This window comes from Eretmochelys imbricata, chromosome 3 (genome assembly GCF_965152235.1).
Source record: "Eretmochelys imbricata isolate rEreImb1 chromosome 3, rEreImb1.hap1, whole genome shotgun sequence".
In the NCBI taxonomy this organism is placed as follows: Eukaryota; Metazoa; Chordata; order Testudines; family Cheloniidae; genus Eretmochelys; species Eretmochelys imbricata.
The window spans coordinates 58,656,236-58,670,584 of record NC_135574.1 but is presented as its reverse complement, the minus strand read 5'-3'; the positions used below and the strand labels follow the sequence as shown (position 1 = coordinate 58,670,584).

Sequence of the window (14,349 nt, the reverse complement as noted above, 5' to 3'; positions counted from 1 at the left end):
TGCCATCAGGCCAAAGTGTAGCAAAGTTTAACCCAGTCATGTGTTATTGTCCTTGTTATGATATCCCTCAACTTCTTTAAAAACTGCAAAATGATTAAGAATTATTGGGATAGTTTGGGAGGTATTTTATTAACTACAAGCAACACCAAAGTATTCTAATACCTCATCATTTTGGTAACCAAATAAAGTTGTCATAATGTAAGCTGTGAGAGTGATTGGGCTACTACTGCCTCCTTGAAGTTCACTGTGTATCACTCTTCCAGGTTCCCAGAATTCACCATTAGGCTTCTGATGTTTGACAATCCAATCAGCTGTTTTCTTCAGTACGTATGGATCAATATCTATGAATGGACGAGCTTGCAGGAAACATCGTAATACAAAAGCTGATAACCTTGGGGGAAAGGTTAACCAAATACAAAGAATTAATGATATATTACAGCTTCTTCTATTAAACATGTTTTATTATTCAGACTGCTGTAGTGCCCTAAGTGTGCTAAACACTTTCCAAATACAGAGGAAGACACATGCCCTGAAGAGTGAGCATTAATCGGCAAGGAACAGCTAAGAACCACTAACTGGCAAAGAAAATAGTTATTTTTCCTGTCCATAAAACAACCCTTTCTTTATATCTTCAGCATTTCAAACCTACATACAGATTAGAGGCTCCAATTCTGCCAGCACATGCTAACTTTTAGTCAGCTGTTGCTCATAAATTAAGTGTGTGTACATGTTTGCAGGATTGGGGCCTAAATTTGTCAAAGAACTTTATAACTATATTATATGAAGTAGAACAGCAATAAATGTGATTTTAACAAGACACACAGAATCATAACATCCCACAGAATCATAATGTCAGAACAACCCTCTGTGGCTTAACTGTGAATATTTTGAAACTTTTGATTGACCTCTTCTTATGCCGTATGTACATCCTAATACTGCACTATTTATGTACCAAGGTTCACAGTCTTGATAGCACCATGCAGAGAATCTTATTTTCTCCATTCTATCAATATTAAGCCTGATCCAAAGCTCACTGAAATCAGTGAAAAGACTCTGACTGACTTCAGAGAGTTTTGGATCAGGCCAGTAATTTAAATCATTCTTATTTAGATGAGTTAGATGAGCTGCATGGAGCAGTCACTATCTGTCTATCAAGGTACTTTTACAGGACCCATCATCATAGTATCCGAGCACTTCAAGAGGAAATTCAGTCCTTGAAGAGGGCTAGAACAAGCCCTATGTACCACTTCAATCCCACTTAAGACCTCAAGAGATAACTGGGATCTAAGTGGATGGGATAGGCTGCTGTTAGCAGCTATCAAGAGAGCATTTGGAAGTCAGCACCCTAGCAGGCAGGGTATGGTTAGAGCGGGAGTGGGTTTGGTAGGTGAGACGGATCACTCACACCTGTAGAGAATCTGATGAGCTAATGACGTATTTAGCTCCCCTGTTGGATAGCTTGGAGAAGACGACAAGCAGTATAAAAGGCTGAGCCATGGAGCAGGATAGAGAGAGGCTCTGACTCTATCTAAGTCCAACTGCTGCTTGTTGGTGGTATACCTGGAGCACAAGACAGAAAATAATAATTAAAAAAAAAAGACACCTAGTGGACTGTGTGTGCTGTTTAGTTTGTTCAGATGGGTTACCAGCCAGGGCTTCCAAGTGCTGAAGACACCTGTTTACAAGCAGGGTCTTGTCTGAGATCTGCTGGTCAGCCAGAGCCAGGAAGGTTGAGAGGCAGCCAATGTGAGGATAGGCTGAATCAGGGGGGGAAATGGAGGTGCTAATGCAGTGGCTCAGCAACAAAAGGAGAAGCAGAGGATGTGGCAGGCATTTCAGCAGACAAACCAACAAGCTCTGCTGGGATGGCAGGCGGAGCAACAGTGAGTGTTTCAGGTATAGCAACAGTTAGTACAAACTGTGACAAGTCCTGCCACAAGGTATGGAAATCAGTGGGCTGGGACCCTGTAAAATGGGCCCCAAGGATGATCCCAATGAAGTCTTACTGACTTCTGAAAGAACTGTTACTGGTGCAGCTGGGATAAAGGATTAAGGGCCTACAGTTAGCACCTTATCTGGCAGGAGAAGCCCAAGCCACTTATATGGCATTGGGCAAAGAGCAGGCCAAGAATTATGAGATATTATAAGCGATTATGCAGGATCAGGTAGACTTGTCAGCCGAAAGATACAGACAGAAATTTAGGATGGCCAGGTGGACTTATGAGGTAGGGCTCAGAACAGTCACTCAGAAGGCCAAGGGGGGGCAAGATATAGAAGTGGTAATGGAGGTGTGATATTAAAGCACTGGACTGGAGTGATCTGAAGCTCTCAGAAGGGAGTAAAAACAATTCCTGTAAGAGTTAGCCAAAGACAAGAGATGGGTATTATTGATTCAGCAGCTGATTGCTCGCTCCGGCAGAGCAGGCTAGTTAAATCACAGTGGGTTCGGGAGGGGAATGCTCTAGGCATAGAGTGCACGCATGAGGAGAAAAAAACTTATCTGGGGGTGCTAGTGCCATTAGAGGTACATGGGAAGTTCTGATGGAAAAGGGTCAGAGTAGGGGGAACTTTGCCCCATCCTGTGGTCCCAGGGATGCATTGGAACCCATTCCATTTAAGTAGGAGAAGAAAGGCCCAGGAGAAGGAACCTCATTGGATGGCAGGAAAAAGGGGACCCCAGGCCCACAAGGGTTTATAAGAGTAAACCTTAGATGGGAACCAACAAGCCAAGAAAATGGGACCAAGGTAGACAATACTGGGGTAGAGGAGAAGCAGGAAAAGGGGATGGAGGAGCAGAGGTCACCTGTACAAGGACAGGCCGAAGAAAGAGTGGGAGGTGAACCCAACATACCGCAGAGAAAGAGAAAACCCCTGAGAGTTTAACACCTCAGGGGGAGGAGAGGCCACCAGACAGTGGGGTGCTGGTGGGGCAGGATGACTGAGAATGCTCTACAAAGGATGGGACAGATCCAGGGCCAAAGTCTGTGGGTTTGTCCCTGTTGCGATGACCTGTGGGATGAAATGGAATTGTGGGGTACACCCCCACCTAAGGAGTTCTTATTCTGTGGATAGAGAATGACGAATCCTCACAGCTGACCCACAGAAAGTCACACTAAGAGAACTCCAGAGGCAATGAGGCAGAGGCAATCACCCCCATAAGGAAGATGAAACATGTCAGGGAGAAAACTGGAAAAGGGAGCCCTAACTAGGAGAAATAAAGGGGGAGGTATGTGACATGGTGCCATTAGCAGTTGGGTCACTTATAACAACCACTAGTATAATCAGAGTAGGAGCAGGTTTGGAAGGTGGAGAAGAAATCACTTGCACCTATGGAGAGCCTGATGAGCAAATGCGATAATTAGTTCACTGGCTGGATAGCTGGGAGAAGACAAGTAGTATAAAAGGCTGAGCCAGGGAGCTGGAACTGCTGCTATGTTGGTGGGACCTGGAACACAAGGCAGAAGACAATAATAGAGCCACTTGGTGAAGGTACCCTGGTGAACTGTGTGTGCTGTTCGGTTTGCCCAGAGGGCTTACCAGCTGGGGTCTCCGGGAGCTGACAGGGGGACCTGTTCAGAGTGGGGCATAGCCCTTGTGCTGGCCCTCTGCACAGGGTCTAATTTCACCCTCGGAGAGACTGTTCATCCAATGGGCCTTCAGTAAAGAAAGATTTAAAAGATGTTCAGAACTTTGATGACAAATAATCCTAAATGTATTTGAACAGCTTCAAGGCTGATGAGTGGCTCAACAGTACAGCTACAATTTATTTGCTGAGCATGGACAGAACAATGCTCAGAGCTATCCCTATTTTTTGTAATAGCATGAAATTATCTTTAACACCACAAGACTTTGGGAGGGATTCTCCCTCCTGCTCCAGTCCTCATACACTGCTGCAGGAGCAAACAGGGATCCTAAAAGCACTTCATCCTGCTGGGGTGACCCCCCCACACACACACACACACTCCCCCAAGCAAAGGCACTGTGAAGGACAGCAACAGGCTGCAGTGCCCCTCACAAGCCCTGGAGCAGCGATTCTCAACACGTGGGCCGCGGGCCGCATGTACCCAAATTAGCACACAACTGCAGCTCAGATGTGTGCTAAAGGCCACCAGGCCATGCAGAAGGGTCTGGGTTCCCAGCTGCCTGGCCACCCCGCCTGGCAGCCCACAACAATAAATAGGTTGAGAACCACGGCCCTAGAGTATGGCACGTATTGGGAATGGAAGAGGGTGGCACTATGGCACCCAGCATTACAGCCATTCTGAATAGTTGTGATGAGCAAGGAGCTCCTCAGTGTCAGCCCAGCCAGGTCTGCCATAATTTAAAATAGCTCCCTAAATTATGCTGGGAGTTTCTCTGACCCCAAAGCAGCCTGGAATTGAGAGGATGCAATGGTGGCTTAAAGGCTGAGGACACTGTGGGTTTCACAGCACAAAATTTCACCCTTTGTGTTGAGTCTAGCAACCAAATGTGCAGTGTACTTCATTGGTTCCATTATAAAAAGCTTTCTGTTCTAGTGAGCTATTCTCTGGGATAGAAGAATCACCTCCAAGCATTTAATTCAACAAATCCCATGCTGAAAGTGACTCACTACTCATCTTTTGTGAAGCTAAAAAACTCTGTCCTAATAATGGCCTTAGATCATCTAAGCTAAAAAGACAGTACATTCTGTGTAAGCTCAAAAGCTTGTCTCTTTCACCAGTAAAAGATATTACCTCACCCACCTTGTGTCTTAGAGAATCTTACAAGTTGGCCTAAAGACATACCGAAAACCAGACTGCAGCCATATCTGGGCATTTTTACCAGTTTCACAAACGTTTTAGTCCCAATGAATTATGCAAATATTTGACAAAATTCCAAACTGAATATTTTCTTTTTCTGGCAAAATTACTTACCACGTGCTCCCAGAGGAGTCACTGTTTCCAAAGGCACTGAAAGAGCCATCATCCCTTTGGTAGAGAAGCTCTCTTTGGTAGCCTGAAGAGACCAAAGCAAAGACAGGTATTGTATAAATTACACCTGAGTAGATCCAAACTGGAATTTCTTTCTGGGGGCTATGGGAAAGGAGCTTTCAGACAGTGGAGAAAGAGAAGTGAGATTGCTCCAGCAGAGTATATTTATGTAGATTTTAAATCTCATGTTTCAAAACATTTCTGCCAAATGTGCAGGAGTAAATATGAGTGAGAGAATTAAAAAAAACCCAAAAACTAGGTTGCAATAACATTAAGGATCTGTTTATGGAAACTGAGGTGCATAGCTCCCACTCCATCTTTAACCCTCCTGTCATCAAGGAACATCAGATCGGTACACAACTGTACATTTTCACATAACTCCACTGCTGCACTACCTATGCATAAGAATGAATTCAAGGCTCAGTGAGATGTACCAGCTTCTGAATAATAGGAAAAATGGAAAGCAGAAAGGAAAATATGTACCAGCTAGAAAGGCAGAAGATGCAGCGAAAAGTAGCTATGTTAGAGTTGCAACTGCTCGTCTCTGCCAAATTTAAAGGACCAGCTAGCTGTCAAAAAAGTTTGCTGGAAAAAGTTCCCCTGCAAGGGTGGCCCTCCAATGAGGTGGTTTAGCAGTGACCAGCCAGCCATGAAGAGAAGTGCATTAGAGCAGAGGTTCTCAATCTTTCCCTTTCTGAGGCCTCCGCAACATGCTATAAAATCTCTATGGCCCACCTGAGCCACAACAACTGTTTTTCTGCATATAAAAGCCACGGCCAGCGTTAGGGGGTAGCAAGCAGGGCAACTGCTTGGGGCCCCAAGCCCAGGGAGCCCTGCAAAGCTAAGGTGCTCAGGCTTTGGCTTCAGCCTCAGGTAGGGGCTCAGAGCCTCAGGCTTCAGCCCAGAGCGGGGAGGTTAGGCTTTCTGCCCTGGGCCCCACTGAGTCTAATGCGGTTCTGCTTGGCGGACCCCCTGAACACTGCTTGCAGCCCCCCCAGGAGGCCCCAGGACCTTGGTTGAGAACTGCTGCTTTAGAGGAAGGCTCTGGTTAAAAGATATCCCTAGGTTTTCCAAGATATTTCCTGGTGTTTGACACATATATGTCTTTTTGTTGATAATATGTATCTTTAAAAAAACCTCAGGTATAGTTTGATATCAACCACTTACTTAGTGTCCCATCACAACAACTAATAGCAGTACAACATCCTTTTCTTCATATTTTTAACTGCAGTGCAAAATCAGTTTACGTAGATTTTTTTTAAAATGAAACGAGTCTTTTAGTTGAACTGTTTTGCTTCTCCACTGACTCTTTAATGTCTCTGAAACCTTTCGTCTAGATTTCACATGCTAAGAACACTATGCAAAACCCCATCCTGACTGTCTGTAAGCCATATCAATAATAATAATATCTATTGATTAATAAATAGATTAATATTAAAGATTAATAAAAAAATGTTGAATTAATGGAAAAATGTTTTTGTCACTGCTGCAAATATCTTCCAGGGTTTTGCAAAGAATAAAATGGACTTGCACAGTTCTTTCAATGGCACTGTGACAATATATATTGTATACAGAGGTCTGGATACATACAGTAGTTTCGTTGAGATCCAACTATCAGCTTGAATACATGCTTGGTGAGCTAGTCAAGTATGATATAGTTAGAAAACTATAATACAGACAGCACAATTTTAATAACCAGAAAAGAAAACTACCATTATGGAATACTGCAGTGTTCTCCAGTGGTGTTTTACAAGCTTACAGATTACTTAAACATTACTGCTGTGTTTTGGATCACAGCCTGCCCACTGACTTACTGTATGACCTTCAGGATATCATTTAACCTCCATTATCCCATCTGTAAAATCTGTAAAATAACAGTGCCTCCTTTTCTCTTAACCCCCTCTGTGGACACTCTTATTCCACTATAAGAGTGCCTTTTTGGGGAGTTTTTTTAGAGCACTTCAGGAAATTGCTTACAAACTTGAGAATAGCTGTTAAAATAACAGCTGTCTCTCTTTTCCCCCTCTTCCCCTGCAACCAAACTATGTAGTAGAGCTGGTTGAAAATTTTCAGTGTAACTTTTGTTTGACAGAAAATTGGGTTTTTAAGAAAACAAAGTTTATTGTGAAAAGTGTACTTTCCATGGAAAACTTTCAACTTTTCATTGAAAAATCAAACACTGGAAAACGAAAGAATTTCGGCCAAAACCAAAAAAAAAAATTACATTTAGAAATGCCATCACGATGCCTTATGGGAGGTGTAGTACCTCATGCCCCCATTATCCTCTATAGGCCTGGTTCCCCAGGCAGACTACATCTCCCATGATGCACTACAGTGGCTAAACAAGAGAGGACACTGTGGTGCATCCTAGGAGCCGTAGCCTGACCCTTAGAGCAGAATGGAGCCATGAGGCACCCAGAGTATAACTTTCACTGCAGCAGCATTTCCAAATTAAAATTATTGGTTTTCAGCTAAAATTTTTCAGTTTTCGATTAAAAAAAACAAAAAAAAAGTCCATGAAAAATTTTGCTGAAAACAAAAAACAAACAAAAGACTGTCTTCATCTAAACTTTCTGCAGGAAAGAAAATTTCTGACAAGCTCTGCTGTGTAGCTCTGGGGTGACCAAAGTCTAATAATCAGGCCAAGAAGAACTCCTGGAAGCTACACCATTGAGAATATTTCTATTCGCAGGGCTATTTCTCCCTCTAGTGCCAGATCAGTCTAGGAAGCTAGGTCAAATTTAGACCTAGTATCTACTTTAGTCAAAGGAGTTCTCTTGGGGATTAATCTGGTTCATTGTGTTTTCTAACTAACTTGCAACCCTTTATGATGCAAGGAGCAGTCAGAAATATTCAGACTTGTGCTGTTTTATTGGCAAGAGATAACCAGCTCCAAGAATGATGATATGGATCACCTTTTACAGAACAATTTTACCCTGGAAAGTTACTTTATACAAATGGCATCTTCATACTCAGCAGATCTTACTTTAGAAACAAATGTAAAATTGTCTGACTTTTTAGTATTGTCAGCCCTGGAGAACCAACACAGCTACAAATAAGTGGGCTTCTCATCTAGCTCACACGTCATCAAAAGAATGGCGAATCAAATTCCAAATGCAGGGCCACAAATGAAGTATTTTCTGTGAGTATGATATTTTTTTTAAATCTAGGCTCTTCCCTGAAAGTTTACAGACCTTCTCTCATAAATGATGTAGCCTTCAGTTTAATATCTTCCTTCAATTGTCTTGTGTTAGTCAGGTATTCCAAAACATAAATATTAGGAGCAAAATTTATCATGTTCTGTTCACCACAGCCATAAGGCATCTTAATCAGTGATTCCAAGCCATTGATAGAAGGCCCAAGAATATCACCTGAAAGATAAAATTAAAGGTCAGTGCACATAAATGTATGCATACCACACAGAGGATGGGGTTACTTACACTGTGGAAGCATGTGATATGTTACACTTTTCATGTCCCCTTTAGCCATCTCATCTGCCCACTGCCCACTCACCTATCTGCCCAGGGACTTATTCTAAGATTTCAAGTTGCTCAGCAGTCACTGTTTTCAAAAACAAAACAGAACCTCCCATCCCGGGCCATGTTTCATTAATTGTACACATTTGCAATTTCTGTCCCAGAATTATACTGGCCTAGAGCTTCCTTATTAAAGGCTGAATCTCTAACCATATGAAAGAGACCCCTACATGATGAAAACACTAACTACCATAATATCCAAGTAAGATTCAAATTCCTCTGTCTTAAACAGTCTCCACAGAAACCTCATTCTTAGCCCAATGGATGATGGGAGAGGACTTTGGGAGTTAATCAGAGCAGTATCCATCCCAACAGTCTAACATTACATTAAGCCAATATGAGTATAAACACAGTGTCATTAAAACCACAAATCAGCAACCACCTGGGACCAAATCTTGTTCACTTTACTCACACTAACCTCCCCACTGATTTCAGTGAGATTAACCGTGTGAGGCAGGAGAGCAGACCTGGGCCCAAGAAAGAACTCTGCTATATGGAGAACCCGTCTGATAGTTTGGTAGGGGAATTGGGTAGACTGGCTTCTCAAAAGCAGTTGTCATGACACAGTGTTACACTGTACCACGTCTTGGAAGCTATGTGAGTTGACTGTAAATCCAACACAAGCCCAGCAGACAGTTTTATATTTACAGTGTGCAAAAGAGTAAGAGGTTGCTAGAAAATAAATGAAGGTGTAAATAGGATAAAATAATCCTTACCAATGACAGTGACTTGCACTCTTTCACTGCCACTTACTACATCAGGAGGGAAGGTGAAATCCAAAGTTTCTGATACAGTTGGTGGGTTATTCCCAGTCAAATCTAAAAGACGTGTCTGTGAATAAGACTGTTCCAGCCCCTCAGCCTATCAAAATAAGCAAAAAGGATCACTTTAATCTCCAACACTTTACATGCTGTCTTTAAATTTCTCTTTGTGCTAGTACAAAAGTGTTTGTCGGACTGCAAGATCTAAACTGCTGCTAACAAATGATTTCTGCTACTTGCTAACACAGCAAGAAGTAGAGTATTGACTCATCTGAGCTGATGCACATGTTTGTGTTTCTTTAAAACAGCAGGCACTTCTATCTGTAGTAATGGCTTATCAAGATGAATTGCTAAGAACAAACAATAATATACAGGGCCTGAGACAAAGTCCACTGAAGTCAGTGAGAATCTTTCCATTGACTTCAATGGGTTTTGGATCAGGACCATGGAGCAGAGCATTCTAAGACAAAGGTGTGTTCTTTCACACAACATGCAACACTGTAATGCTCAAAGAATGAAATTTTGTTCTCGGGGGAGAAATTCACCCCTGTGGAGAGGGCAAAGTGGTGGGAGGAAGGATAGTTTCAATGGTTAGGGAGATGGCCACAGACGCAGGTTCAAGTCTTTACTCCGCTACAGACTTCCTGTGTGACCTTGGGCAAGTTGTCTAGCCTCTCTGTGCCTCAGTTCCCCACCTGTAAAATGGGGATAATAATATTTCCCTACCTCTCAGGGTGTTGTGAAGATAAATACATTAAGGATTGTGAGGTGCTCAGACACGACAGTAATGGGGGCCATATAAGTACCTTCAGGTACGTCTACACTGCAGCTGCAAGCATGACTCCCAAACAGACTCGCACTACCTCTGCTCAAGCTGCCGCACTAAAAATGGCAATGTGCATGCTGCAGCATGACTGGTGTCACGCGCTAGAGACCAGAGCTTAGACCCAGGGGATCAGGCAGGCCCAGACTCAGGTGGCTAGTTCCAGCCACTGCCCATACTGGAACATCCACACTGCTATTTTTAGCATGCTAGTCTGCTTGAGCTAGCACGAGTCTGTCTATCTTGGCTGCATGGCTGGCTCCCAGCTGCAGTGTAGACATATCCTTAGACAGTGCCAGCACAAGTCTGTTTAGAGTATGATGTGTTTGTCCTCTATATCGGGGTAAATTTCACCCTTAGAGCCCAGGCCTGAAGCCTTACTACATTTCACTGAATTTAAAGGGACTACTCTTGCGAGTGAAAATAACTTGTTTGAGCAAGTGATATAGGATTGGGCACTTATACCTCACTTAAATAGAGTCACAGTGGTGTAAAACACACAGAATTTGGATGAGAATTTTAGTTCCTTTATTTTATTTATGAATAACTTTTTGGCTAACTTTCTCCCCCTCCCAGAATACAGAATTTGTCATGTTAAAGCTCTGTTGAAATAAAATCAACTGTGTCAAATTTAGCTATATTTTTGTTTATATTTCTTAAAAGGCAGTCTAAACCATGTTAAGGAAGGAGTTCTTTAAAAGATAAACTTTCTGATAACATTTACCCATTCTGAAAGCTTCAGGTCAAAACGCAGATGAATAAATATTCCATTGGTCTGCCTTTTCACAACATTCTCCTGTTTAAGGGGATACCATCTCTGAATGCTTGACATGACCTACGCCTTTGAATATTTACCTTCACTAAAACTTTCTGGAGGATGGCATCCGAAGCAGTGGGTGATATTGCTGCCACTTTAATAGGAATCTCTCCCAGCTGTTTTGGTTTGATTGGAAAATTAACAGTCTTTGCATCTTCACTTGGTACCAACACAGATTGCTGGTTTCCTGTAGCATTTATTTCATTGGATGTAATAAGAATTTCAAATGTGTCACTGAGGTCAAGAGTCACCATAACCTATAAAAAGACTGCAATTAATATTTTTAACTGGAAAAAGGGTGTTAATCTTAGGAACTCCCTTTTATAAACTGTCATTTTCTGTGTGTATTTAAAAATATGTCTTAGTTGTACCATTTATCACTGAAGAAACAGTAAGGATCTCAAGGAGATATGATCACTATAGTATGTATAAGCCTTGCAGTGTCTGGGCAACATCCAAGAATCAGAGCAAGAAAACATGGACAAGAGGAAAAGAAGAAAAAAAAAGAATTGGAAGTCGATGGGAGCTGAAGATATCCAGAACCTCACAGGGACTGCCATTCACCAAATGGAAGGGCTCAGGAAAACACTATATGTCATACCAGATCCAACCATCAAACCGAGTAGCCTATTTCTGGCCAATCCCATTCAGAGGAAGCCAAAGACAAACAGTCCATTTGACTAATTTGGGTGCAATGATTTACATGTAGGAAACTAGATTTTTCCTGACTCCTGCAGCATATAGTTCGTATATTAAAGAGTACCTCTAGAAGAGCTGACAAACTTCAGAGCGTAGCAAAATGGTAAGGAAAAATACTAGCAAAAAAGAGTTTGCCTATATTTACCTCAGTTGCTTCTTTCAAATAATTGAAGATGTTTACTTCCAAAATAAACTGCTCTCCTCTGGTAACCGAGTAAGGAAGGTTCAAGGAAATAAAAAAGGGTTGAAAAGCTTCTAACTGGAAAACAAAATCATTATACAACAGTGAACCCCGGTGGTCATATATTAGCTATTAAATTGGCTACAGAAAGTTTAGATTCAGATCTGTTCTAATTAGACTTTCCCATTGGTAAACCTGGACTAGAGAACAAATTTACTTATATTGGACAATTAACATTGGGTAATATGCAGGGTTTCTGATTTTTGGTTTTAACCAATAAAACAGCCAATAAAAAAATGAAAACAGTGTTTATCCAAAAAATCACCAGACAAACACCAGAAATAGTTACTTGTAGTTAACGGCTTGTCTATGTAGATCAGTAATGTGGACTAGAGAGGCATGATTTCTAAAACACACTAATGTGTTGCACATTAATTGGTCTGTGTGGATCATGCTGATGCACACTAAAGATTCTCTACTGAGCTTTAACATAGTGCTGTTTGAAACAGTGTGACACTACAGCACGCTAGGGAACATTACAAAAAGATTACTCAGTACAACACAAAGAGAGAGCCCCCAAAAACCCCAGTTTTTAGACATCTACATAGAACTGAAAAACTGCTAAAATAAGCCTCAAAAAATGAAATGAACAAACCGTGAAAAACAGAAGCCCTAGTAATATGATAGGACTGAAGCATGAGCCAAATCAACTATTAGTACAATAGCAAATGCCTTTTTCCGAGGACTCTCTGGGTATGTTTACACTGCAATAAAACACCTGTGGCTTCCCAATGTCAGCTAACTCGGGCTCCTGGGCTCATGTTGCAGGGCTATTAAATTGCAGTGTAGATGGTCAGGCTCAGGCTGGAGTCTTGGCTTGGACCAGCCACAGGTGTTTTACTGCAGTGTAGACATACCCTCTAGCCCTGTTCACACGGGAGTAGCTGGGTTCTTGGCATTTTCATATCTTAGGTGCCTAGAATGATTTAAAAGTCTAACTTCAGACATCCAGGTTTGAAAGCTTTGACCTTTCCCATCATTTGGGATCCTGTTAAATCATGACTTTCAACTGTTTTGGATGCTTAAGCAATGGATGATTTAAAAACTTGTCTCTACATGGCGCTATCTTCATGCCAATCGGGAAGAATATATTAGAAAGCAAAATAATGGGCTCATCTAATAATCTATTTTTTCTTCCTTATGTATTGCTTTCTGCAAGTGCTGTAATTTGGGTTTGTATTTTTAAGATTTATCTATATTAGGTATATTTTTGAAAATGCAACATTTTTTAACTAAAGCTGTGAAATAAAGAAACGAAAGGAGGCAGCAAGCAGATGCACATATAATCCAACAAAGACAGACGCCCAAAGGCACAGAATCACTGTATATCATTCTGCAGTATTGAAGTTATTTATGCGTACAGGAGAAGGAGGAATATGGTACCATAGATTTTAAAAGAGACCTCTCCACTGATTTCAGTGTGCAGCTCTGCTTAAAATTTGATTGTATTTAATGAGTCTTGTTTTCCTTATTAAAATAATCAGGTTGCTACTGTTCTTGTTACAATATAAAACTGAAAATAATAAACTGGGGTGTTACCACTAACATAAACTGGAACTATATTGTACTATGTTACCACAACAGGTGCAGTCGTAATTCCAAGTCCAAGGTTTTCAGATATTACAAAAGCACTGGCTACCCAAGAAGTGATGGTATCAGGTACTATAACTTCCATTGTTGTATCTCTGCTGGATCTAACAAGAGAAAAACACATCCGAATTTCAAAAGCATTAATTTAATGCTCAGTAAATAAAATGTTTAAGACAGATCATAAATGTAGTCTGAATTCTTAACTGGAAAGATTGTTGTTTACCTTTTCTTCTTCTCCAAACTTTCTGTAAAAATGTTTTTGTTAGGCCCCAAAGTAATAATTAAATGGTGAATTAAAAATTACTCACTTTAAGACAATAAATCCCTCCATATTCTATAGAAATACCCTCCAGATGTCAGCTGTTTTCCTAAAGCTCCTGATATTAATGCTTAGTTAAATGAGTGTCATGTATTGACGCACAGTACGGGTCAGATTGTGTCACCAATTTAGCAATTTTGGATCGTCTCATTGTTAAGACACCGGACTAGGGCCCAGTAAAGTAGGATTTAATTTCTGCATCTACCACAGATTTTAGTGTCATAGAATCATAGAAATGTAGAATATCACGGTTGGAAGGGACCTCCAGAGGTCATGCAGTCCAACCCCTGGCTCAAAGCAGGACCAATCCCCAACTAAATCATCCCAGCCAGGGCTTTGTCAAGCCTGACCTTAAAAACCTCTAAGGAAGGAGATTCCACTAGCTCCCTTGGTAACCCATTTCAGTGCTTCAGTTTTTCCTAATATCCAATCTAAACCTCCCCCACTGCAACTTGGGACCATTACTCCTTGTTCTGTCATCTGCTACCACTGAGAACAGTCTAGATCCATCCCCTTTGGAACCCCCTTTCAGGTAGTTGAAAGCAGCTATCAAATCCCCCCTCACACTTCTCTTCTGCAGACTAAACAAGCCAGTTCCCTCAGCCTCTCCT

General features: G+C 41.5%; 1 protein-coding gene across 1 annotated transcript in view; it reads right to left on the bottom strand.

Moving 5' to 3' along the window:
• CD109 (CD109 molecule) overlaps positions 1–14,349 on the bottom strand; it is a 120,062-nt gene that overhangs the window by 24,732 nt on the left and 80,981 nt on the right. Inside the window, exons 19-25 of the mRNA XM_077811619.1 lie at positions 13,406–13,523; positions 11,734–11,847; positions 10,928–11,146; positions 9,205–9,349; positions 8,147–8,323; positions 4,896–4,977; positions 163–391 (exon numbers count right to left, since the gene is read on the bottom strand). Coding sequence (XP_077667745.1) covers positions 163–391; positions 4,896–4,977; positions 8,147–8,323; positions 9,205–9,349; positions 10,928–11,146; positions 11,734–11,847; positions 13,406–13,523 — 1,084 coding nt within the window. The remainder of the gene's footprint in view (positions 1–162; positions 392–4,895; positions 4,978–8,146; positions 8,324–9,204; positions 9,350–10,927; positions 11,147–11,733; positions 11,848–13,405; positions 13,524–14,349) is intronic.